This window comes from Prionailurus viverrinus, chromosome B4 (assembly GCF_022837055.1).
Source record: "Prionailurus viverrinus isolate Anna chromosome B4, UM_Priviv_1.0, whole genome shotgun sequence".
Lineage (NCBI taxonomy): Eukaryota > Metazoa > Chordata > Mammalia > Carnivora > Felidae > Prionailurus > Prionailurus viverrinus.
Window position 1 is genome coordinate 43,466,613 of NC_062567.1, and position 27,934 is coordinate 43,494,546.

Genomic DNA, 27,934 nt, shown 5'->3' on the forward strand with positions numbered 1-27,934 from the left:
TCCTCGGTATCCCTAAAGAGGGCCCGCTCCCAATGCTCCTCCTTCAGGGGCGCCTCTGCAGGGCCTCAAACTCGCGCCACCGGCGCCCACAGCTCTGGAAGTCCAAAAGAGCACACTGTTGGAAACGTAGTCTGATCTCCTGGCTAGCCCCTCCTCCGCCGCGTTCAGAAGCAAGAGGAAAACAGACGCCTTGCTGAGGCTATGTGGACATTGTAGTTTTCTTCCTAGTCAGCCTTGCAGACGGTGCGTTAGGGAAAACTACAATCCCCAGAATGCCGCCGACTACGGCAACTGACGAGGCCATTCCGCGTGCAGTACTCCCGCCCACCCTCCCGTCCGGGCGGCTCTCCAGGGAGTCTGTAAACACACCCAGAGACTGTCATGGAGGGGGAGGAGGAGGCGGCGGCGGCAAAGGGAGGCGTTTTGGGCCGCCTCCAGGGTCCGCTCTGTCATTCCTGAACTGGTCCCTCGTCCCCGTGACTGTGGCCTCAGGGAAGCGAACTGTTAGGCGAGAGGAGGAGACAGTCAGAACCATATCCCCTTCTTCCCCCGGGGCGGGGGCCGGGCCCGGCCAGGCCGGCTGAGCCGGGAGAGGGGAGGGGGAGGGAGCGCCTGGCCAGGCCGGCCTGTCCGCCGAGATGGATGACAGTAAGGTAAGTCCTGTGGTTTGCACGCGCAGCTGCTGCCGCCGCCGCCGCCGCCGCCTGCTTGTCGCTAAGTGCTAGACTCGCCGCTGAACCTCAGCTTGGTAGCCTCGCCAACACCCGGGAAACACCTGCCTTAGACATCCCTGCGCCTCCAGTTGTTACCCCCTGTACCCAGCCAGAAATTCAGGGAACAGGGGGCTGTGTTTTTCCAGAAAGGGCCTTCTCCTCTGGAAAATTTTCACTCCCCGGACAAGCCTGTTTGTCAGCTTTTCCAGGTAGCGCAAACCCTAGTCCTTGACTTGCCTAGCGAGATAAGTGAAGAAACTACCGTGTTTTCTCTTTTTGCCTTCCCCGGCCCTCTCCCACACTTTCTCCGGTGTGGAGACCTTAATTAGGGCACCCTGAACCAGCCCTATTCCCCTTGAAGGTTCCCCTTTCTTCTCTCAGGCTCCCTTACTCAATGCCCCATTCATATAATCAGTTCACTCCCCCTATGAGCTATTTTCCTGTGGTTGGTTGGAACACTCTGCGAAGCTCCTGTTGCTATTCGTCCAGAATCTAACCTCCTCTAGAAAGCCTTCTCTAGGAAAAGTAGTGAATTCCTTCTTGGTAATGTATCTTAATATTCCACTTCCATCCGTCTTTTGCCATTAAAAAAAAAAAAACAACAACATTTATCCCTATGATTCTAGCAGGCATTATTCATAATTGGGTAATTCACATAGTTTATGTATACCCTGTCTTTCTGTCTATCCACATTAGTGTTGTCCAGTTTTATTTCATGAAGATATAGGGATGGTCAGCTCATTACTCATCAGCTTACTGATGTTCTGGCATGTTTAAGAAATTGGACTTTTTTTTTTTTTTTAAGGACTCAGACTGCTAGACTTTGCCAGTCTTTGAAGTAGAAGTTACTCCTTCTCTTTGCCTTTCAGAGGTCCTACTTTCCACAGGCTCTGGCATACTGCTGGTGCTAGCTTTTTCCTTTGTTTGGGTGCTCTTGTCCCCCTCCACTTAACCAGAAACACTTTGCTGCGGTCACATTTTTGTCTCACCCACCCTTGGAATGAAAACACTTCTCGCTTCTCTGTGCTGTTTGTGTTAGTCTACATTATCGCCTCTTCCCGTTCTTGCAGAAGGCTCTGAGAAAAGTGATAAATGAAGGGAAAGCCCACTGCAGTACTCTGAAATTGAGACTCACCTAGAGAAACAGTTTGCTTGTGAAGTAGCAAACCCTAATAGGAAGTGATACTTCCAAGACAGAAAGAGGGAGTTCTGAAAGTTTTCCAGGAACATTAGAAAATGATTTTCCATAAAAGTCTTGCTAGCTTGACTGTTCAGTATTGATTTTGAAAGTAAATCTGAATATCGGATCCCTTCTCTTTTGTAGAAAATAATGTTACAGCTCTTTAAGGATGCTAAAATAACATTGTTCTTTAATTTCCTTAATTTGAGGCTCTCACAGTATATTCTACATAATTTTTAGTTTACTTTTCAGACCTTTGAAACATTTGATAACTTTCTCAAAGTCGTTGGTAAGCTCAAATTAAGTCCCAAGAAAAATACATTGGATTTTGAGTTATTTGACTTGCCTATAAAATCACATAGGAGCTATTTCTAAAACTAACAAACTGTGGTGGAGGGTATAAAATTGTATTGTTTTCCCTAAAAGAGTGAAGTTAAATTTGGGGGGTAGACTATCCATAATTTATTTCCTATAGGGTTCACAGGGAAGCAAAACGAACTCAGTTCTCATTCTTTTTAATTGATTGTTTTTATGAGAGTATTTAGAAACCAGCAGTTTCTTAAATCTTTAATGATCATTCAGAAGGAAATCCCTTCAGAGGTCTCTGGATGGATAGTGCCTCTGTCAATACACTACTTTCACTTTGAGTACATATCGTAGTTGTGGATGAGTAATATTTAAATGCCATGTACAGCAAGACTGGACCGCTCTTCGAGCAGTCAGGCAGTATGAAACAGCCCTTGAACAAGTCTTTGGCAGCTCCCAGGCCTGCCTTTCTCTGTGCTCTAGTTGTTACAGTCCTGCAAAATTGTATTTTCCTCTTAGCATATACATGTACTTACACACAAAACACATTTCCCCTCACATTATGTTTAAGTGATGGAGTCTCAGGTTCCCTTTTTTCCTGTATAAGGGAAGGTGAGAGTTGGGGCCTGGAATTGTGGTGACAGGAGGGCAGAAAGGATGACAGACTGGCCAACAGCAAGGCCAGGGGAACGGGAAGAGGATGAAGTGGGCAGGAGCTGCAGTTCTAGAGAGACAGTAGTTGAATGAGCAGGTCAGGAGAAGACGATGATGATGTGAGGACCTCCCTTTAAAAAGATTCTGTATTCTGAGTTGTTTTCATCAGTGGCAACGAGTGAGTGTGCCAGGAGCTCTCCACATTCTGCCGTCCAGCTTTCTGGAGTCAGAGTAGGACAGCTTTGAATGGGAGTGCAACTTTGCCTTTCAACCGACTAGCAGTGTGCCTGACACAGCATAGAGTACTTGTTAATAGTGACTGAAGGAAGTGGGAACAGAGTGTCATTAAGGAGATTGCCCTGACGTACCTGGGCTTTGTTAATCCATGTGCTCTATTGAGCCAACCACCCAGAGTATACAGACAATGGCAAATAGCAAAAAGAAAGCAAGAGATAGATTGGGCATCTAAAAGTGGGGGCTTGGGAAAGTGTTAAGTAGCAGAGATTGAACACTGACTGAGTAGATCTCTACTAAGCTAGTTGGGAAGGAAAAATCTTGGCTAATTAACCTTTCTGAGCTTCCATTTTATCTGTTAAATGGTCAATACCTTTTTCACAGGCTTTGCTGAGGATTAGAGGTACTACATTATCATAAAGCATTGAATACAGAGTCTGACATATAGTGAGCACAAAAAATGTTATTACCAAGGAGTGACTTCCTTGGTAGTTGACACAGTGCAGTAGGTACCTGAGATGCTCATTTTAGCAATTCTTAATTGCACGCTGTTGCATAACATTTGGAGCCATGTTTATATTTATACCTACACTACCCTTTGCTCTTAACTATGCCCCCAATGGGACAGGGCAATGGGATGGGGCTTGAAATGAACTTAAACTCTGCATTTAACTGTCAGATTGTGAGAAAGATAGTCTCCTGAGCCCACCTGCATGTCTACTAGTAAAAAGTGCTTGTTTTTATGAAAGCTTCCTCCTGATCTGCTGCATTCAATTACAAAGAAAATTAACGTATGTTATTTTCAGAGGCTTTGATCATAGAAGGTTCTTACTTTTTATTTTACATTTGACTTCTATGTTTATTGAATGAATGACTAATATAAATTGAAATACCCTAGACTAGATATGTTCCTGCCTCAGACTAAGCTGGTAATAGACTACCATATTATATTGCCTGACAGTTTAGGGCACCAAGCTTCAGTTGAGTGACTGACAAGAGAGTGGTTCAGACACTGGCCACAATATGCTAATATGAATACTGTTCTCCTTCGTTCTTCCTGTCTACCTGTATTACGCACGATTTTCTAAAAATGAGTTTTCTTACACCTTCCTTACCTCTTAGGTAAGAAGACAAGGTCTTCTGTTCCATTCAGTTCTGAGTAGTGTTGGTTCTCACAAAAATTTTAACTTGGCCAAAGAATCTCTTTGACATTCCTGGACCTGTCCTTTGGCCCCTGAAGTCCCTCCTATTGACCCTTTATCCATCTTTTGCTACAGTTGGAACCACCTTCCTTGAGCAGTGCCACAAAACTCAGACATTCTCTGCTTTTTCTTCCGTCCTCTTCATCAGTGCTTTCCATGAGACTAAAACAGAAGAGCCAGCTCATCTACTAAACAAATCTCTGACAGATTTAATGTACCTTCCTTTCCTCTCTAGGCTGCCTGCATATATTTTTTTAAGATTAAAAAAAAATGTTTAAGTTTATTTATTTTGAGAGACAGAGGCAGAGAGAGAAAGAGTGCACGAGCAGGGGAGGGACAGAGAGGGAGAGAGAGAGAATCCCAAGCAGGCTCTGCACTGTCAGCACAGAGCCCCATGTGGGGCTCAAATTCAGGAACCATGAGATCACGACCTGAGCTGAAATCAAGAGTCGGATGCTTAAACAACTGAGCCACCCAGGCACCCCTATACTGCCTGCATATTTTAACTAAGGTACCTCAAAAGATGGTTTAACCCTAAGGAGCAATTTTAATACTACAGAAACCAGCTGAAATCTAAGTTTACATATCCTTATTTAGAACAATTCACTCTCCTAAGGTTTTCAGAAAAGTCTGTTTATTCATTAATTCATTAAATATTTGTTGGACACATAATATGTAAAGGCATTGTGCTAGACAGAGACACAAAAGTGATAACTTTTTTTTTTTAAATTTTTTTTTTCAACGTTTATTTATTTTTTTGGGGACAGAGAGAGACAGAGCATGAACGGGGGAAGGGCAGAGAGAGAGGGAGACACAGAATCGGAAACAGGCTCCAGGCTCTGAGCTATCAGCCTAGAGCCTGACGCGGGGCTCGAACTCACGGACCGCGAGATCGTGACCTGGCTGAAGTCCGACGCTTAACCGACTGCGCCACCCAGGCGCCCCCAAAAGTGATAACGTTTATAACTATTCTTGGAAACTTACATTTCAGTGGGCTAAGCAGACATAAAGAAAAATAATTACAATATAGTGAGGTAAAAAATAAGGGCAATAGAGGTAAAGTGCTTTTGGAGCGGTAAGAGTAGATGCCTGTACTAAATAAAGCATATTGCACTGAATAAGTACTATGGTAGAAGTTAGAGCAGGAATTAAAAAATTTTCAGTAAAAGGTCAGATAGTAATTATTTGCTGGCCATGTGGTCTCTGGTGCAGTTACTCAGCTCTGCCATTTTAGCACAGAAGTAACCATAGGCAGATTTAATGACTGGGTGTGGCTGTGTTCTAATAAAACTTTATTTACCAAAACAGTTAATAGGCTGGGCTTTGCTTTCCATCAGGGCTGTCGTTTGCTGACTCCTAAGCTAGAGCATAAAGCATAAGTAAAAGTGTAGGCAGAGATAAGGTTGGAAAAATAATCTGGGGCCAGATCATGATATGCCTGGCAAGTTAAGCTAACACATTTTGGTCAGTATTTTTTCAAAATGTGGAATAAAGAAACACCTGCTGACCCAGGATCTTGGGAATAGGGCGTGGGAATCTGAATTTTAATTAGGCTCGCCAGTTGACTGGCTCATATGCTTGCCGAAGTTTGAAAACCAAGGCTATAGATGTTGGGGAGCCATCAAAGGATTTTAAAGCGGAGGTGACAATATCAGATTTGTGTTTTTAAAGGAAAAAATGCTAATGGCTATATGGAGAATGGATTAGGGTAAAGATGTAGGAACCATCATAAGACTAGAGGCAGAGGGTCCGATTAGGGAAGAACATGGATTTTGGCATATAACCAAAGACCAGATCTCATTTCTACCACTTTCAAGCTGTTATGATTTTGAACAGATTATTTAATCTGTTCCAAACTGGATTTCTTCACTGGATGGATTAATAAAACTTTAATGAATTATTGTGAGAATTAAATGTAATAACAGTTGACCTTTGGGGCACCTGGCTAGCTCAGTTGGTAGAGTATGTGACTCTTGATCTTGGGGCTGTGAGTTGAAGCCCCACCGTTGGGCGTAAAGCTTACTTAAAAAATGAACAGTTGACCCTTAAGCAACATAGGTTTAAACTGCCCAGATCTACTTACACGTGGATTTTTAGAAAATAAATATAGTACTGTAAATATATTTTCTCTTCCTTATGATTTTCTTAACATTTTCTTTTCTCTAGCTTTATTGTAAGATTACAATATGTAATACATATGACATACAAAATGTGTGTTAATTGACTATGTTATTGAGAGGTTTCCAGTCAACAGTAGTCTAGTAATAGTTAAGTTTTGCAGGGTAGTGAAAGTTACAGATGGTTTTTTGACTGTTCGGAAGTTGGCACCCATCACCTTTGCATTGTTGACGAGTCAGCTGTATATATGTGAGCCCATATCAGAAGAACTTAGTACATCACGGGTTCTCAGTAAATGCTAGTCCTTTCTGGCCCCTCATCAGTTTAGATTGCTCGAAAGAAAGGCCTGGGCTGAAGACCATATTGAGGCTATTGTAATTTGGGTTGTGGTTGATGTAGCATGCATAAAATCCTTCAAGGATGAAGAATGTGGACAGAAGAGAGAGCTAAAAAGACAGAACCCGGACTAGAATGATCAGAAGAGGCTGAGGAACAGAACTCGGCAAAATAAAGAGGGTTAGTGATCCAGGAGAACCAGAAAAAAAAGGGGGAAGGCAGTTCTGCCATGTATCTAAGGGAAGAGAAAATTTTAAAGAGGGGACTTGAATATGAGATGCCACAAAAAAAGTCAAACAGCAAAGGGGGGGGGTTGGGGAGGAGTATCCGTTCTATTTGGAAAATAGGGGATTATTTATGATCCTAGCAAGAGAATTTTCCCTGGAGTGATAGGGTAGAAGCGAAAATGTAGCGGTTGAGAAGGAGGTGGGCGGGGAAGCAAAGACAGTTAGGTATAGACCGCTCCTAGTGAGTCAGTTTGTAACAGTTTCAGGCATTGCTGAAATCTATGTAGTATTATATTTAGCTTCAAACAGGCATAGGTGTTGGGAGAGGAGAGGCAGGAGTTAACTCTCAGTTCAGAGAGGCCTACTTTATCTTCTTTCTCCTTCCGTTGACTAGAAAAACTGGCAGAAAGGTTAGCAGCAGGAAGATGTGATTAGACTTTTGTTTCTGAAGATCTGGTAAATAAAAGGCCTAACCCACAGCTGTGAAGGAAGTTACGGGAGTCTTAACACCAAATGAAAATGCAGCTACCTGTTTTTTCTTTAAAGTGGTAAAGAGCAGTAGCTGGGTACATTCCTATCTATCTTATTTTTCTTTAATCAGTTGGAGATAACTTTTCACTTTACGTTTTAAAAAGAGTGAAGTGAACCCCCTTGCTATTTTTTGTCTTTAGCTGGGGCTGTTGCTGCCACTTCATGTACATGCAATAATCCTCTTAGACTTACTTAACAGCTTGAAACTTTTATGAGTTGCCTTAAGAATTAGAGCATTAGGATGTAAATAAGTGCAAAAAGGGTGGTAAAATAGTTAAGAGTTCTTCATTGGTTTTTCAGATTTTATATGCCTTATGAGGGAGCTTTTTTTTTCTTTCTCTTTTTCGTTTTCTTTTTCTTTTTTTTTATAGCTTCTATAAGTTGGCAGTCCTGATAATGACATCGATTTAAGTCAGTTTTGAATAGTCCTAATTTTTCTTTGCATTTATTCATTCAATTATCAGTCTTTTAATAAATGCCTCTTAAATTTAGCCTGTCTCAGGGCTGGATACAGTGGAGATTGGGAAAGCAGAAAACACAGCTTTTGTGCCCGAGCAGCTCACGTTACCTGGAGGAGATAGAACTTAAATCTGTGAGGCCACTAAAAAAACAAACAAACAAAAAGCAATATAACATATAAATTCAGTGTGTTCAGTATATGTTCCAGACATTTGGAGAAGAAAAATGACATATGGGAAGACGGTGATTGTCAGGGAGAGCTTCAGAGAAAGAAGGCTAGAGCTGATCCCCTAACCAAAGAAAGCATAACATTTGCCATTCTGGATGGTAGAGAGGTGGAGGGAACATTTGGAGAAATGGTGATATTGAATAGATGGGAATGGAGGGGATGAGGCAAGGTCCTAAGGAGGCATGACTAGATATGATTCCCCTTTGGGGAATAATGAAAGAGAAGATTGCCTTGGTTAGCAGGAGCCTGGATATAGTGGGCTGACTAGTGGCCCCTGAAAAGAAATATCTGTGTCCTAATCCCTGGATCCTGTGAATATCACCTTATATGGTAAAAGTGAATATTACCTTATGGGGTGGGGGGGGAGAGTGTGATTAAATTAATGGTTTTGAGAGGAAGAATTTATCTTGGATTATCTGTGTGGGGCCTAAATCCAATGACAGGTGTCCTCATAAGAGTAAGGCTGAGAGAGATTTGGCAGACAGATATGGAGGCGGTGTGACCACAGAGGCAGAGATTGGATTGACGTGGCCACAAATGAGGGCATGCTGATAGTTCTTAGAAGCTGGAAGAGGCAAGGATGGATTCTCCCCTGTGCTCTCCAGAAGTAGTGCCATCCTTCCAGACTCTGGCCTGCAGAACAAACAGAGAGAATACATTTCTATTGCTTTCATCACCACCAAGTTTGCGGTAATTGTTAGAGCAGCCACAGGAAAGTGATATACTGGATATAGTGACCTAGTAAGCAGTGCTGAGTCAGAGGTCTTCTCTTGAGCTGGAGAGTGACATGGCCAAAGGGAGTTTGTTCTTTCTGTAATGATCAGATACTGTGTTTTTACAATGAAGGAAAATACACCAACGTTATTTTAATAAACTGAAAAGAAAGGTTAATTTGGTAGCTCTTTGCAGGATGGATTAACTAGGAAGGTGGGAGTGGAAAAGGAGAGATGGTAGGGAGCCCTACTGAGAACTTATTGTGATAATCTGTGAGTAGAGCTCTGACTAATATAGGCAGTAGGAGGAGAGAAGAAGAGCTAACTCAGATTTTATAAAGGAATAGATTGGCATGACTTCAGTTGGTGGGTATGGAGAGCCACAATAGCAGAGGGAGATTTCAAGGAAGCATAAAATGAGAAAGTTTGTTAGTTAACCTCCTCACCACCACCCTCCATCAAGTGCCTAATGCCACAGTGAGCTGGAGTAAATGAAAGATATATGGCATTAATAGAGCAGTGCCTCTAAAGCACCTGTCAGTTTTTGAGCCTTTGCAGGGCATGATGTGATCAAGTTAATGAGTCCTACCATGAAATCTGGAGGGGAATAGTTATGCTTATGATAGTGAGTTACCTTGTGACAAGTTGCTATGATGCAAATCAGGGGTCTTAGGTCCTAGACCCTGCTCTGACACTGAAATTCTCTGAACTAAAATGTTGCCATCTATAAAACAAAAGAGATCACTGTGCATATCTGTGTGTGGGTATGTGTGTGTATACATGTATCCTTCTACCACCATCACTCCTGTATATCCTGATATCTTGCCTTTTATTATGTTATTGCTTTTTTCATGTCTTCTGCGTCTTATGAGTCTATATACATTACAGTTTAGGACCCTGTGTTCTTATATCAATATTCCTGGAGTTTCACAGAATTTGGGGACATGGCAGGTGTTCAGTAAATGGTTGTTGAATAGAGGAAATAATTTTCCCCTCTTTACCTGAAGAAGATGGCTTTTCCCTCACTGAAATGGTGTGAAATAACATGAGATAACAGGTAGAGTGCCTCACTCAAGGCCTTGTCCATGGTGAGTGCTCTCTTCTTGCATACTCCAGTTTGGCCTTGAGTTTAAGTGTTTGTTGTTAGCTCCTAAAAAGCTAGAAGTAAAATGATCCAAGAATCTTTGGAATAGGGTTTAATCTGGACACTGGAGCCTTCCTAATAAGAACCCCTGGAGAGCATGCAGCTCCTCTTTCTACAAAAGTTAAACCTGTTGACTGGGAAGCCTGTGCCATCCACACTCAGGCCTTTGCAGGCTAAGTTCTATTTTTTCTCTGTAATGGTTAAATTTAGAATTATCAGGAACTCCTTCTTGGCTAGATCCAGTCGCTGTATGTTAATTCTCAGCCTTTTTAAGCTCCAAAATTAGAACCCTTATGCTTGACCCCTCCCCTCTGTAATATTCTTTCTCCTCATAAGCTTGTGTCTCTATGCCACATTGATTCTTCCTTTTCTATTATTCTTTCCGCTTTTTAAGGTTCACGTATTTTTTTAATAACAGCTGTCTTTTTAAGATAATGCCTTTATTGAAAAATAATTCACATACCATAAAATTCATCCTTTTAAAGGGTACAATTCTGTGATTTTTATTAGTACAGTTGACGCTTGAACAACATGGGTTTGAACATGTGGGCTCACTTACATGCAGATTTGTTTTTTATAAATACAGTGCCATGCTATAAATGTATTTTCCTTATGATTTTCTTTTTTTTAATTAAAAAAAAAGTTTAATGTTTATTTATTTTTTGAGAGAAAGAGAGACCGAGCATGAGTGGGAGAGGGGGAGAGAGAGAGGGAGACACAGAATCTGAAGCAGGCTCCAGGCTCTGAGCTGTCAGCACAGAGCCTGATGCAGGGCTCGAACCTATGAACCTTGAGATCGTGACCTGAGCTGAAGTCAGATGCTTAACCGACTAAGCCATCCTCATGATTTTGTTAATAATATTTTCTTTTCTTTAGCTTACTTTATTGTAATAATACAGTATATGATACATATAATATACAAAATATGTATTAACTATGTTATTAGTAAGGCTTCCAGTTAACAGTAGGCTATTAATAGTTAGGTTTTGTGTGGAATTGTGACTGCTTGGGGATCAGTGCTCCTAACCCTTGCATTGTTCAAGGGCCAACTGTACATTCACAGAGTTGTGCAATGGTTACTGCTATCTTCCCAGAACATTTTCATTACCTTAAAAAGAAACCCTTGTAAACAAACTGTGGTATATCCATGTAATGTAATATTGGTTTTTTTAAATTTTTTTTTTTAATGTTTATTTTTGAGAAGAGAGAGACAGAGGATGAGCCGGGGAGGAGAGAGAAAGAGGGAGACACAGAATCAGAAACAGGCTCCAGCCTCTGAGCTGTCAGCACAGAGCCCAACGTGGGGCTCAGACTCATAGACAGTGAGATCATGACCTGAGCCGAAGTTGGACACCCCACCGACTGAGCCACCCAGGCACCCCAGTAACGTTATTAAGCAATAAAAAGAACTGAACTATTAAACCACAAAAAGGCATGGCGGAACTTACCTGCATATTGCTAAGTGAAAGAGGCCAGTTTAAAAAGGCTGTCTAGGGGCGCCTGGGTGGCACAGTCGGCTAAGCGTCCGACTTCAGCCAGGTCACGATCTCGCGGTCCGTGAGTTCGAGCCCCACGTCAGGCTCTGGGCTGATGGCTCAGAGCCTGGAGCCTGTTTCCGATTCTGTGACTCCCTCTCTCTCTGCCCCTCCCCCGTTCATACTCTGTCTCTCTCTGTCCCAAAAATAAATAAACGTTGAAAAAAAAAAAATTAAAAAGGCTGTCTACCATGTGATTCCAACTATATGACATTATGGAAAACGCAAAACTATAAAGGTAGTAAAAAGATAAATGGTTGCCAGCATTTTGGAGGAAGGAAGAAGGGGTGGGACATGGGATTTTTAGGGCAGTGAAAATATTCTGTATGATACTTTATTGCAGATACATGATATGTACATTTGTTAAAACCAGAGAGCCATACAACACAGAGTGATGTAGACTATGGATTTATTCATAACATATCAACGTTAGTTCATCAGTTATAGTGAATGTACTACACTAATGCAAGATTTTTTTTTTTTAATTTAATGTTTATTTTTGAGAGAGGGAGAGGGAGTGGGGGAAGGGTGGGGGAGTACTGAGGATCTGAAGCAGGCTCTGTGCTGACAGCAGAGATCCATCCCAATGTGGGACTTGAACTTACAAACCACGAGATCATGAGCTGAGCCGAAGTTGGACACTCAACCAACTGAGCCACCCAGGCACCCCTACAAGATGTTAATAACAGGGGACGCTGGGGGATGCCTGGATGGCTGAGTCGGTTAAGCGTCTGGCTTTGGCTCAGGTCATGATTTCACAGTTCATGGTTCGAGCCCCACATAGGGATCTGTGCTGACAGCTCTGAGCCTGGAGCCTGCTTCAGATTCTGTGTCTCCTTCTCTCTCTGCCCTTCCCCTGCTCATGCCCTGTCTCTGTCTGTCTCTCTGTCTCTCTCAAAAAAATAATGCTAGGGGACACTGGGAGAGTGGAGAAAGAGGAGATATGTGAGAACTCTCTACTTTCTGCTTAATTTTTTGTAAACCTAAAACAGCTCTGAAAAGCAAACTATGTTAATTTAAAAAAGAACAAAAGAAACACTTTAGCAGTCGTTCCTCATTCTCTCCTCCCCTGCCCTAAGCAATTACTAATCTACTTTTTATCTCTTATCGATTTGCCTTTTGTGGACATTTTAGCTCCATGGAATCACACAGTATGAGGCCATTTGTGTTTGGTTTCTCTCACTTGGCATAATGTTTCCAGTGTTCATCTGTGTTGAACCATGTACTTCATTCCTTTTTATGTCTGAATAATGAATGTTCCATTGTATGGACACACCACATTTTGTTATACACTCATCAGCTGATGGACATTTGGGTTGTTTCCAGTTTTTTAAAAGCTATCATGAAAAACGGTACTATGAACATGCATTGTACAAATTCTTATGTGGTCATATGTTTTCATCTTTTGGGGGGGATATACCTAGGAGCAGAACTGCTGGGTCATATGGTAATTCTAGGTTTAATATTTTGGGGAACATGCAAATGGTTTTCCAAGGTGGCTACTATTTTATATTCCCACCAGCAATGTATAAGGGTTCCATTTCTCCACATCTCCACATGTTATTGGCTGTTTTTTATCATATAACCATTCTTGTGTGTATAAAGAGGTATCTCTTGGCCTTGATTCACATTTCCCAAATGACTAATGATGTTGAATGTTTTTCATATGTTTATTGGTCATTTATATGTCTTCTTTCGAGAAATGTCTATTCAAATACTTTGCCTACACTTTAATTGGACGGTTTATCTTTTTGTTGAATTGTAGGTGTTCTTGGTATATTCTGGATACAAATACCTTATCATACGTATGACTTACAATTATTTTCTCCCATTCTATATGTTGACCTTAATGATGTTCTTTGAAGCATAAAAAAATTTTTTTTTAATGTTTATTTATTTTTGAGAGACAGAGAGCATGAGTGGGTGAGGGGCAGAGAGAGGGAGACACAGAATCTGAAGCAGGCTCCAGGCTCTGAGCTAACAGCACAGAGCCTGACGTGGGGCATGAACATGCCAACTGTGAAATCATGACCTGAACCAAAGTCGATGCTTAACCAACTGAGGCACCCAGGCGCCCCTGAAGCACAAAATTTTTAATTTTGAAGTCCAATTTTTTTCTTTTGTTGAGTATGCTTGTGGTGTCATATCTAAGAAACTGTGGCCTAATCCAAGGTCACAAGATTTATCTCTATGTTTTCCTTTAAGAGTTATTGTGGCTCTTACATTTAGGCCTTTGTTCTATTTTGAGTTAATTTTTGTATATGGCATGTTGTAGGAGTCCAACTTAATTCTTTTTGCTTGCAGATATTCAGTTGTCCCAGCACCATTTATTGAAAAGACTGTTCTTTTCCCGTTTCTCTATTGTTGTGGCACCTTACTGAAAATCAGTTGACCATAAATCTAAGGTTTATTTCCAGATTCTCAATTCTTTTTCATTTGATATGTGTGTCTACCCTTGTGCCAGTACCACATTATCTTGATTATTGTAGCTTTCTAATAAATTTTGAAATCAGTAAGTCAAGCCCTCCACCTTTTTGTTTTTTAAAATTGTTTGGCTATTTGGGGTCCCTCTATTACCATATAATTTTTTAAATTATCTTGTCAATTTATGCAAAAAGGCAGCTGGTGTTTTTTAAAGTAATCTCTACACCCACTATGGGGACCAAACTCATGACCCCAAGATCAAGAGTCAAATGTTCTACCAACTGAACCAGCCAGGCAACCCCAGCTGGGATTTTGTTGAATTTGCAGATCAATTTGGGGGAATATTGTCATCTTAACAATATTAAGTCTTTCAATCCATGGATATGGAATGTCTTTATTTTTATTAGATCTTTAGTTTCTTATAATGATGTTTTGTGGTTTTCAGTGCATACGGTTTGCAGGGGTTTTTTTTGTTGTTGTTAAATTATTGCTAAGTCATTCTATGAGGCCAATATTATAGCATGTATCAAAACCAGAGATACCATAAGAAAACTATAGACCAATATGTTCTCTGAATATAGATGCAAATACCCTCAATAAAATGCTGTTTCTTTTTTAAATGTTTATTTAGAGAGCAAGCAGGGGAGGGGCAGAGAGAGAAGGAGAGATAATCTCAAGTAGATTCCTCCACACTGTTTGTATAGAGCCCGACTTGACCTGGGGCTTGATCTCATGAACCGTGAGATCATGACCTGAGCCGAAATCAAGAGTCAGATGCTTAACTGACTGAGCCACTCAGGTGCCCCTAAAACGTTGTTCTAAATGGTATGTTTTTATGCTATTCTCAATGAATGTCTTTATGATTTCATTTCAGATTGTTCATTGTTCAAAGCTAATTTTTGTTTATAGATCTTGTCTCTTGCAACCTTGCTCAACTCATTTATCAGCACTAATAGTTTTTTGTGGATTCCTTAGGATTTTCTACATACAAGATCATACCATCCTCAAGTAAAAGTAGTTTTACTTTTTCCCTTCCAGTATGAATGACTTTTCTTTCTTTTTCTTGCCTAATTGCTGTGGCTAGATCCTCTAATACAATAACAGTGTTGAATAGAAGTAATGAGAGAAGGCAAGGTCCTTGTCTTTTTCCTGATCTTTGGGGGGAAAGCTTTCAATATTTTACCTTTAAGTGTGATATTAGCTGTGGGTGTTTCATAGATACCCTTTATCAGGTTGAAGAAGTTCCCTTTATTCAGTTTGTTGAGTGTTTTGTTTTGTTTTGTTTTGTTTTGTTTTTTTATCATATGAGGGTGTTAGATTTTGTCAGGTGCTTTTTCTGAGTCTTTTGAGAAGAAAATGTAACTTTGGCCCTTTTTTTCTTTTGAGATGATCTATTATTACAGTATTTGATTTTTGGGTTGTTACACCTACCTTTATTCCTGTGATAAGTTGCACATAGCTATGGTGTAAATCCTCTTTATATGTTGTTAGATTCAATCTGCTAGCATTTTGTTGAGGATATTTGCATCTATATTCGGAAAACATATTGGTCTGTAGTTTTCTTATGGTATCTTTGGTTTTGATATCAAGCTAATAATGGCTTCATAGAATGAATTGGGACATGTTGTTTTCTCTTCTGTTTTTTGGAAGAGTTTATACAAACTTAGTGTTAATTCTTTAAATGTTTAGTAGAATTCACCAGTGAAGTGACTTGGACTTTTCTTTGTGGGAATTTGTTGTTGTTGTTGTTACTAATTCAATCTCTTTATTTGTTATAGGTCTATTCAGATTTTCTATTTTATCTTGAGTCAGTTTTGCTACCTTGTGTCTTTCTAGAAATTTGTCCATTTCTTCTAGGTTATCTTGTTTTTGGCATATAATTTTTCATAGTATCTCATGTAACCATTTCTATTTCTGTAAAGTTGATAGGGATGATGTCTCTTTCATTCTTTTTTTTTTTTAACCCAGTCTTTTTATTTTTAAGTTTATTTATTTTGAGAGAAAGAGTATAAGCACAAGCAGCGGAGGGGAGGAGAAAGGGGGAGAGAAAGAATCCCAAGCAAGCTCCACACTAACAGCACGGAGCCCAACACAGGGCTTGAATCCCACGACCCCAAGATCATGACCCGAGCCGAAATCGAGTCGGATGCCTGAGCCACCCAGGCGCCCCTCATCTTGACTTTAGTATTTTGAATGTTTTCTCTTGGCAGTCTAGCCAAAGGTTTGTTGATTTTGTTGATTTTTTTGAAACTTTCGGTTTCATTGATTTTCTCTATTGTTTTACCAACCTCTATTTTATTTATGTCTGCTTTGATACTTGTTATTTCCTTCCATCAGCTTGCTTGGGATTTAATTTGTTCTTCATTTTCGAGTTTCTTAAGGTGGAAAATTAGGTTATTGATTTCAAATCTTCTTTTTAGTTTAAGCATTTACAGCTCCCTCTGAGCACTGCTTTAGCTGCATCTCATAAAGTTTTGGTATGTTGTGTTTTCTTTTCATTTCAAAGTAGTTTTCTAATTTCCCTTGTGATCTCTTCTTTGACCCATTAGTTACTTAGGAATGTCTTTTGTCTTTTTATCTGCCATATTTATTAGATAGTTATTGCTGTGTACTAAGAATTATATGACAGTCCCTGGTGCTTACTTTCTAAAAATCAGAACATCCAGTTTTAGCTTGTCTCAATGGAGAAAGTGTTTATAAAAAAACAGGTAGTTAACAGAAGAGTAGGACCTTCACTCTTACTTGCTTATAACAAATAGACTTGAACATTTTAAACATAATAATGAAGACAGATGTGGTATTGCAAAAGCCCTAGTGAAATCTAGCATCTCTACTATTTTACCTTTGTGTAATAAATTCTCTGGAGAGTAAGGAAAAAATCAATGGCTGGCAAGTTTCTTTATATGAGAGCTAGGGAGACAGACTTTCTGAGTGTTTCCCTTGGGGCTTCCTATTTCCAGCTCACAAATGTGTTTGGGGGAGGAAAAAGAAGTAAAATGGGTAATGGATAAAGAGGTTCCATTGTTTTAAAGACAGCTATTTATATTTTCATGTGGCTCTATGTCAATAGAAATAAGACTAGAATAGAAAAAGCTAAATCTTATATTATTTTCATAGTTTTCTTTGGAGTTTGTGTTGGTGCATAAAAATCAGTACTTTTACTTAGCAACATTAATGTGCTTCCTCACAGAAGAAATAGGGGAGCAAAGGGACAATATGGTTGTCACTGAGTTTGTGAAAATTTAATGAAAATTGGTAAGAATGATTTTTGGCCAGAGATATTTAAGGAATTTGTGAGACTGATTTCAGTTTTAGTTTCTGGTTCCTTTCACTAACTTCTCCTAAGCTTCCCCTAATCATTATGGCTTATGAATATATGCAGTTCAGTTGTTAAGGCAAGTAGTCTACTAACCCACATTTGTATAATACCTTTTTCTTTACCTGGTGCTTTTATACTTAAGACTTACAGTAATCCTGCAACGTACCTCTCTTGAAAACTGGTATACTAATCAGATTTTAGCTGACACCAAAAGCTAAAAATTCAGTCTACCATTGAGGAAAAATTAAACATATGGTTTTAACGTAATTTTATAGGAGGTGACATAAAATACAGGAACCCTGGATTCATTTACTCTGCTTTCTAATTTAAAAAAAGGTAGTGAAATAATTTTACTCTCATGAAAACTAAACAAAAGGATATAACTTTTGTTTGATTTTTATGACCGTGCTCAGTTTGTTTCAAAAATCATTGAAGTCTCTTAAGTACACTGTGTCCTCTTGCTGGCTTCTCAAAGGCAGCCTCTCCTGAATTAATTAAAAACAGCAATATTCAAGGTATTAGATTACAGTGTTGTATGATTGACGATTCACTTTACTACATAAAGAATAGATATGATTATCATTTATGTCTCTGCAGACTCGAGTTTATGCTGTAAATATATTGCTTTTTAAAAACTGTAGCAATAGCAAATATACTTTGTTTTAATGTAGGATGATTTCAAAATATTTTATTAAAATTGTGCAGTTTCCTGAGGTGTATATTATTATGTTGGAATAAAAACATGGTGTATAATATAAAAAGCTTGAAAGATCTGTTTTTGAAAAGTTGAAACTAATTTGGGAATACTGAAGCAGCTAGCTTTACAAGAGTGGTAGAAAAGAAAGTTTTTTCCCCAGAGTCTTAGAGAATTCAGTCTCATTTCAGAGCTGCCTTATAAAATGCTTGATGCAATGGTTGGCCATCATGTTATATGACACAGGGTCTAGTCAATGTGGTTCATTCATATTTACAGTTTGGCTTTCAACCTAACCATTATACTTAGTAATGATCTGATCTTTATAGGGTATTGGGCATTGTTCATGTGTGATATTAATAGTGATCGCAACAAACAAGCAAATGAGAGTTTTTATACCCACATGAATATTGAGTTTGAGTTTTGTTACTGGGAATGCTTCTGCTTTTTTTTTTTTAAGAGTTTTTTTTTTTTCTTAAGTTCATTTATTTTGAGAGAGAGAGAGAGAGAGAGAGAGAGAGAGAGAACGAGCAGGGGAGGGGCAAAGAGAGGGAGACAGAATCCGAAGCAGGTTCTAGGCTCCATGCTGTCAGCACAGAGCCCAACGCGGGGCTTGAACTCATGAACTGTGAGATCATGACCCAAACCAAAGTCAGATGCTTAACCAACTGAGCCACCCAGGCGCCCCTACTTTCTTCCAATGATTTGTCAGTATTTGAGTTTTGCATCTTCTCTTTTATAATTGCCTTTAAAGCCTCAGCAGTATTCCTCAGCAGTATTCCTTTCAGAATACTGAAGTTATGTCATTTTTATTTTCTGAGGGTAGTTTTCAGAAAGAACTAGACATAATTCAGAATTTTGTCAGATAAAGTAGATAATCTGAGGCCGACTCGACTGTATTGTAGCTTGTAAGAAACTAGCTCTAAAAGCACTTTCCCAAAAAGCTTGTTCTTTGGAATAAATGTAACCCCTTTCAAGGTAATTGCTTTAAAGAAAATTTATTTGATGTACAAGTTCAGGTTCGTGTATTTAAAAAATCATCACATTTACCTCATAGTTACATCTTGTGTAAGAACTTGGGGAGGTTCCAAAGCTAAACAATGAAGAAGATTAAATTACTTTGCTAGTCACCAAAAAATTGTGCCTGTGCAGGTAAATGAATAGAGGTATTGAAAAGATGTCTTATGACCAGTGGGAGCAAGTTGAAATCTCCTGAGACAGTCTAAGGTTATAATTATAGGCTTCTAAAATCAGGAGAGAATTATCCTGAAGATGTCAGGGACTTCTGTGTGTTCCTTTGGGCTCATCAATGTTGAAGAGGGAATTCATAGCCAAATTTCTTAGGATACATTTATATATATATATATATATATATATATATATATATATATATATATATGAAATGTATATATATACGCACACACAATTTTTGTACAAATTTTATGTTTTTTTCTAACTATAAACATTTAGAAATAATAAAAAATATAGACGAGAGAAAGCTGTCAAAGAAATCCTCATTGAATTTTTTTTTTTTAATTTTTTTTTCAACGTTTTTTATTTATTTTTGGGACAGAGAGAGACAGAGCATGAACAGGGGAGGGGCAGAGAGAGAGGGAGACACAGAATCGGAAACAGGCTCCAGGCTCTGAGCCATCAGCCCAGAGCCCGACGCGGGGCTCGAACTCACGGACCGCGAGATCGTGACCTGGCTGAAGTCGGACGCTTAACCGACTGCGCCACCCAGGCGCCCCGAATTTTTAATAAACATCCTTTCTTCTATGTGTTTTATAAGGTTGAGATTACACTGAACTTAAAATTTTTAAATCTTTTTTTTTAATGTTTATTTATTTTTGAGAGAGAGAGAGACAGAGCGTGAATGGGGGAGGAGCAGGGGGGGAGAGAGAGAGAGAGAGAGAGAGAGAGAGAGAACCTGAAGCAGGCTCCAGGCTCTGAGCTGTCAGCACAGAGCCCGACATGGGGCTCGAACTCTCAAACTGTGAGATCATGACCCAAGCCGAAGTCAGATGCTTAACCGACTGAGCCATCCAGCCACCCCTATAATTTTAAATATTGATTTTTCTACCTATTATTTTCACAAGTCAGAAATTCTTTGTGAACACAATATTCAGTGGCCATCTTTTAGATTGTAGCATCTAGCCATACATGGTTCATAAAATTTACTGTTAAATGACTTAAAGTTTATCATTGAAGAAATAATGAAAACTTACAGAATTTCTTCTCTCACACTCATAGTATTAGAAGTATCAGAAAGAAAACAATAACATGAAGCAAAGACTCATGAGGCATGTCATGGGATTATGCTTTCTTAGTTTCATAGGCTTCATTTATTATTTGTAAATGTTTTCCTTGCTAACGTGCAGCCATAGTCACTTTCCTAGAAACAGAACTGAGAGAAAAAAACCATTTCTTCTCTCTCTTGGCAAAGGTGGTTGGAGGTAAAGTTAAGAAGCCTGGCAAACGTGGTCGGAAGCCAGCCAAAATTGACTTGAAGGCAAAACTTGAGAGGAGCCGGCAGAGTGCAAGAGAGTGCCGGGCCAGGAAAAAGCTAAGATACCAGTATTTGGAAGAGTTGGTATCCAGTCGGGAAAGAGCCATATGTGCCCTCAGAGAGGAACTGGAAATGGTAAGAAAGTCTGCCAGTAAACACCTGAAAAAATCAACCTAAGCTTAGTAGTCAAAGAAATATATATTAAAATATGAAGGTACCAATTTTCACGTATGTGTTTGACAAATATGGGAAAGAGTATTAGTCTGTTAGCCAAGACGTAAGCAAGGAAGCAGTTTTGCATAGTAGCTTGTGGGAGCAGAATGTGACTGACTATTTCACTGAGGGATTGTTTTTGAAGGAAAAAAATGGAGAATAACACAAATGTACAATAATAGGGGATTAGTTAAATTATACTGCATTCATAAATTGGACTACTTTGCAGGCAGTAAAAATCACAATGCACATGTATATTTACTAATGTAGAAAGGCATTTACAATATATTGCTAAGTGGAAAAAGCAATATAACAATATGTAACAATATGCATAGTATATATACCATTTGTGTTTCAGCATATTGATTTATTTATTTGTCATGTTTTGGTCATTTATTCATCCAGACTTTGGGTGGTGGCTGTAGAAATGTAAAAGAGAATAGAAATCTCACTATAAGCTCAGGGGAGGAGGTGACAGGTTGGAGACGAGAGAGAATACTACTATGATCATCACAAAACTAGGACCTCAGCATTTTAAATGGTAAGAAAATAAGGTTGGGGTCTGAAGAGAGTCCAGATAAACACTATTGAATAGATTTAAAAATACATATATTGAATTTGACTCCTGCTGCAAGTTATTTCTTACCTTCTGCAGTGGAAGCTACTTGAGGGCATGATCTTTGAACTGACTGATCTTTGTATACGTCAAAGTCCATACTACACAGTCTGGCAGAAAGCAGATGTTTAGTGAATGTTTATGAAAGAGAAGGGAAATTATAAAATTATTTATTTTAGGAGTAGAAATGATAATGTGACAGCAAAAAGAGATGAATTCTTTTTTTTTAATTTTTTTTTTCAACGTTTATTTATTTTTGGGACAGAGAGAGACAGAGCATGAACGGGGGAGGGGCAGAGAGAGAGGGAGACACAGAATCGGAAACAGGCTCCAGGCTCTGAGCCATCAGCCCAGAGCCTGACGCGGGGCTCAAACTCCCGGATCGCGAGATCGTGACCTGGCTGAAGTCGGACGCTTAACCGACTGCGCCACCCAGGCGCCCCAGAGATGAATTCTAATTAGTGGCACACTGGGAAGAGAGAATCTTTTAACCAGAGGAGCCTTCTTTTTTTTTTTTAAGTTTATTTACTTTGAGAGCAAGAGAGTGTAAGCAGCAGAGGGGCAGAGAGAGCAGAATTCCAAGGTTTCACACACAGCACAGAGCCCAATGCAGGGCTTACACCCACAAAACAGCCAGATCATGACTTGAGCCGAAATCAAGAGTTGGATGCTCAACCAACTGAGCCACTCAGGTACCTCCCCAGAAGGGCCTTCTTAATCTGAGCACTACCCACAGTTTATCACTAGAAGATTCAGCAGCAGTTTCCTACCCTCTTCTGAAAGATGGCAGGCCTCATACATGTCCTAGGTTATAAACAGGAAATACAGTGGAGGGATAGGATTCCCACCAGCCAGTGTGACTTCTAGTTATGGGAGTTTTTCTGTCTGGGATTTCCACCCCTGGTTCCTGAACTCTGACTAGTAAAATTTTACTTAAATATATTTTACATATTTCAGTACAAGCAGTGGTGCATGGCAATGGACCAAGGAAAAATCCCTTCTGAAATAAAGGCCCTACTCACTGGAGAAGAGCAGAGCAAATCTCAGCAGAACTCAAGCAGGCACATGAAAGCTGGGAAGACAGATGCTAACAGCAATTCCTGTGAGTACCATGAGTGGGAGAGTTTATATTTAGAGGAGTGTTTTAAGGTAGGGTTTCCATTGACCACTTTCCTTATGTCATTAAATAAAATGTTGATGTCATTTGTAATATACTAATAAGCAAGTGAAATGGTGTTAGATTCTAAATATTGAGATGAATTTTACATGGGCTCGATGAACAGCAACTGAAAAATGTATGGAAAATTTTTAAAGTAAACTTAGTCCATAAATGGGAGTATACATTCTAGTTATTGTTAATAAGAATTTTATTTGTATTTTGATTTACAGCCTAAAGAATCCCTTCACTTATATTTATCTTATGTTTTTCCTCCAATAATTATGTTAAGGAATTATACTTTTTATTTTGTAGATGAAGAAATAGCAGAGGGGTTGATTAAGACGCCCAGGGTCACACAGCTATAATGGGAAAAACCTGTCTTCACCTAGTCCAGGCTGTATCTAGTACAGGAGCCCATCATTGCAGGTTTTTTTTTTTTTTTTTTTTCATTATGGTGAAATTCATATGAAATTCATAAAATTAACCATTTTAAAGTAATAATTCAGAGGCATTTAGTACAATCAGTTTTGTACAACCACCACTTCTATCTAGTTATAAAACATTTTATCACCCCAGAAGAAAACCCTGAACTCATTAGGTAGTTACTTGTTCTTACTCCCTCCCTCCAGCCCTTGGCAACTTGTCTCTATGGATTTACCTATTCTGGATATTTCATACAAATGGAAACATACAATATGTGACTTATTGTGTCTGGCTGTTTCACCTAGTATATTTTCAAGGTTCATCCACACTGTAGCATATATTAGTACTTTATTCCATGTTATGGCTGTATAATGTTCTGCTAGGTATGTGTACCACAATTTATTTGTTCATTCATCTGTTGATGCTTGTTTCTCCCAAACAGTATGATATGAAACATGAGTGTACAAGTATGTGTTTGAGTACTTGTTTTCAATTCTTTTGGTTATATACCTAGAAGTGGAATTGCTGAGTCTTCTGGTAATTTTATATTTAACTTTTAAGGGAACCACAAATTGTTCTCCACAGTGGCTGATATATTTTGCGTTCCCACCAGCAGCATATGAAGCTTCCCATTTCTGTACATCTTGCTAACTCTTTTTATTTTCCCTTATTTAAAAAAAAATTGTTTTTAAGTAATCTCTACACCCAAATGGGGCTTGAACTCACAACCCCGAGATCAAAAGTCGCATGCTCCACTGACTGAGCCAGCTAGGTGCCCCTCTATTTTTAAAAACTATAGCCTTCCATCCTAGGATGTGAAGTAGTATCTGATTGTGGGTTTGATTGGCATTTCCCTAAAGACTAATGATGTTGAGCATCTCTTCATATGCTTGTTGGCCATTTGTATATCTTCTTTGAAGGAATGTCTAAGTCCCTTCCCCAAGTTTTAATTGAGTTGTTTTTCATTTTGTTGTTGAGTTGTAGGAGTTTATATTTTTCCCGGATTCTAGACCTTATCCCATTCTGTAGGTTGTTTTTTTCAAATTCTTTTTTTTTTTTTTTAAGTTTATTTATGTTGAGAGAGAGAATCCCAAGCAGGCTCTGCACTGTCAGCACAGAGCCTGATGCAGGGCTCACTGTCACGAACCATGAGATCATGACCTGAGCCAAAATTAAAAGTCAGACGCTTAACTGACTGAGCCACCCAGGCGCCCCTTCGCACATTCTTGATAGTGTCCTTTGGTGCACAAAACATTTAAATTTTGATGAAGTCCAGTTTATCTATTTTTTCTTTTGTTGTTCATGCTTTGGGTGTCATATGTTAATCCATTGTCAAATCCAAGGTCGTGAAGAACCGTACCCCTATGTTTTCTTCTAAGAGTTTTATGGTTTTAGCTCTTATATTTTAGGTCACTGATCCATTTTGAGTTAATTTTTCTATATGGTATGAGTTAGAGGTCCAACTTAATTCTTTTGCATGTGAATATCCAATTGTTCCAGGACCATTTGTTGAAGACACTGTAAAGATTTTATAATGAAGATGTCATGGATTGGTTTCTTTATCATTGTGATTGCTTTGGGAGCACTTGAAACAGTTATAAGAAAATGCTGTAAATTTTTTATCTTTTAAAATATTTTTGTAAAAGCAAATGGTTTGGTTTTTGATAGCTTTTATTACATGAGGTAACATTTGTTTTAATCTAAATTGAATTAATGAAAAAAAGCCAAATCAGCTCATTTTCTTGCAATCTGTATTTTTAAAAAGCCTTTCTGTAGATGCTAAACAAACAAAAAATGTATACATTTTAAAACAGATTAAACAAATTTCATTGACTTACAAACATTCTTACATTGGTAACTATGATTTATTTTTTAGGGTGAAGATTATATAAAATGATGAGTAGCTGATTGAAGCCAATATTCTAATTCCTATGGAGGATGAATGGGCAAGATTGTACTTCTTGGCTCCATTTACTACCTACTGCTCAGTAGTCATCTCTGTAAATCTGCAGTTTCTACCAAAATGTGTGATCATAGATCCCAAAGGATTTTGCTTTAACTTTCAACACTTAGAAAATTTATAAACATTCAGACCTGTTCTGGTTGGTATTGCCACCGGTGGCAGTTAACATGTTGTAATGCTTGAAAACACAGGAGTAGAGAGAAGTGGGTGAAGATTGTATTTTTGCACCTTAACTCCACATTGCTTTATTGGTTAATTTATATTCTTTCCATGTATTTCATGTCATTGTATGTGTATGTATGTTTAGGTGTCACCTTCTTTTATGTTTTTGACTGCCCTACAAAGAGAAACCAAATGGGCTGATTATTAAGTTCTCAGCCTTAATGGACCTAATCTTATTTGTTTATATTTACTTGAGTAATGTTTATTTTCTGCATGAACCATGATTTCTCCTGTGAGCCATTCCAGCATAAGCTGTGAATATGTATTATCAAATATATACAGTTCTATTTTTATAATCCATAATGATATGCCTGTTTTGAATAATGTACGTGTTAACAAAATCCATCAGGAAAGCCCTCAAGACAGCCTCTATTTAAAACTTTCGTTGCTGTCTTCTCGAACTATATTTATAAAAGTTTGCTAGGGCCTAATCCATACTTGGAGAATAATTAGTCAAATTTTCTTTTTAAGCAAGAAGTAACCCTTTAGGCATTTCATCAGCATACACCATCTTGACAACTTAGAGAATGTATGTATGTATGTGTTTCTATTGTATGTCTATATATGTATGTGGGGAGGGTAGGAGTGAATGTTCACACACATTTCCTTGTGTAGTCAACTAACTCGGACACTTTTTCTAAAGAAAATAGGATGAAATTAGCTGCTGAGATCGAGTTTCTGCCTCAAGAGATCTGGAACAAAATGAGGGAGAAATTGCTAGTAGATCTAATGGCTGTAGGCATAACCAGAACACTTAGTTTCTCCCCTGACATGAGCTTCGTGATGAATGTGTTCTGAGCCAGGAAGAAACACACTGTGGGTGTGCCTCTGGTTCGGCCCTGACCGTGTCTACACTCTGGAATGAAGCACTGAGCTAGAGTTGTCACAGCACCACGGCCAGATGGCCTGGTGGGAGCACAGAACGGCAGAGTAGTTCTTTTCAGCTCCGGTTACAGCTACATTGACCTTCTTCCTGACTACCCAACAGAGCAATGGCTGAGGAATCAAGCTCATAATATTTTACATGCAAATAGACTAGGTATCTTTCAGTTTCCCCAGTGAGACACCTTATCACTCTTTCTTCTCTGTCCCAGAGTTAAATCAGGAATTGTGTTCTCTGTTGCTGCTAAATTATAATTGTTCTTTGCTCTACCGAGGCAAATATTTGGCTTCTACACAGTATGTTTTGTTACAAAATGGCAGTTTAAGAGGAGGCATCATAATCCAGACTGAGGTGGAACAAGAGATGGACCACATAGTTTCAGATTACAAGGTACTCTCCCCTCTTCTCTTAGGCCATGTTTCAATAAAGTGCTTCCCCTTAGCCTACGTTCCTGAAGATCTCTTGTGTGTAGGTTGCAAACTCAGATCTAGTCTAGTCCTATGTGACTACTGATATACCACTAGCCCAACCTGTTGGGTCTCTCTGTGTTTTGGAGGACTGGGGGTTTAAGAGTATTTAATGTCTTTCTAGGATCACAAATATAGATAGATTGAGGATAGTTAATATCCAGACCTTCAGAGTTTAAGTGTTTTAAATATAGTGTTCAGATTGTAATGGGTATGGTTTTGCCATCTGGTCTACTCAAATGTATATTTTTATTTTGCAAAACAACCCAAGATTTACTACGTGTTGCTTTTTGTTCAGTACCTTTTGAATTCCCCAGAAGAGTTGTTTTCAAAGCAAACATTCCAAAATGAATGTGGCTCTTCAATGGAATGTCTCCATTGTGCTTGAAGTATTTCTTCTCTGGTTGTAATTTTAAAGTACAGGGTCATTTGAGCTACCCTCTGTCCCCACCCCCAGTATCTTTACAAGAGCAGTGACTTTGTCCTCAGGTAGAGGATGTGTAATTTTGGATGAAAGTAAATTACAACTTATATAAAGTTTATTCCTAAACCTATCTTTTTGGTATTTTAAAGTAGATCATACCAAGACAAAGTTTCTTGGTCTTAAAAAGGAATGTTTTGATTGCTTTGGGTGTTGTGCTGGCTGCACGCTTTGGCCACTTGAAGCATGTTAATAAATGCCACTGATTAAAACAGCTGGAGCATTTCTTTTCCCATTCCAGTTAGGAAGCAGCAATACTGAAATCCTAGCATCTCTCACTTTCTGTAATGACAACATACAGGCTGAGAGAGAACAGAAGAGGGGGAGAGAATCACTGAGCTCGGTCCCTCTGGATCAGCGCTGTTCTTTTTGCTCCCTGAGTAAAAAGAGTAATGTTGTTGTTGTTCCCAAAGAAAGGAAGGTAAGGGGAAAGTATATATTTGTGTATTTAGACCAGTCATATTCTGTCATTAACTTAGCATAGACCTGCCATATATTAGAGCAACTGAATATAAGATGGAATAAGTTTGGCCAGGTCACGTTTTAGGAGATAGTTGATGTTCTTAAATTTTTTTTTCTATTTCGTCTAAAACCTGTCTGTTGTATCTAAATCAGAATCTGTCTTACTGCAGCAAATTCATATCACTGTTTTTCAGCTACTTGACAGTATTTATCAGCATCACCATTTAGCATTTTATTTCATCATCTTTGAATTATGATAGAGTTGATTTGGCTCATTACAAAAAGCATAGGTTTAAACTGGATTTACTTTTAGTTCAAACAAAGGCAAAGAAATTTAAAACATCAATGCTATATTTCACAAGAAATCAGTTGCATATTATCAATTACATATTTAGTTTTGAAAGAGAGGAAGATTATTAATCCATGTGGTATTGGGGGGCATTGAGGGTATTTTCTTTCTCTGAAGAGCATTGTACAATTATATTTTTATGAAAAATAAAATATCTTCACCAGAGAAA

General features: G+C 38.9%; 1 protein-coding gene across 1 annotated transcript; it reads left to right on the forward strand.

The window, feature by feature from the left end:
* The first annotated feature begins 331 nt into the window (after positions 1-331).
* On the forward strand, positions 332-27,934 carry CREBL2 (cAMP responsive element binding protein like 2). Its single transcript, XM_047867111.1, has 4 exons — positions 332-653; positions 20,465-20,662; positions 22,314-22,458; positions 24,815-27,934. Exons 1-4 carry the CDS (start codon positions 639-641, stop codon positions 24,817-24,819), a joined length of 363 nt encoding a protein of 120 aa, XP_047723067.1. The 5' UTR covers positions 332-638; the 3' UTR covers positions 24,820-27,934.

Coding starts and splice junctions, on each gene's coding strand:
- CREBL2 (XM_047867111.1), top strand. Junction 20,663..22,313: donor TCAGAGAGGAACTGGAAATG/GTAAGAAAGTCT, acceptor TACATATTTCAG/TACAAGCAGTGGTGCATGGC.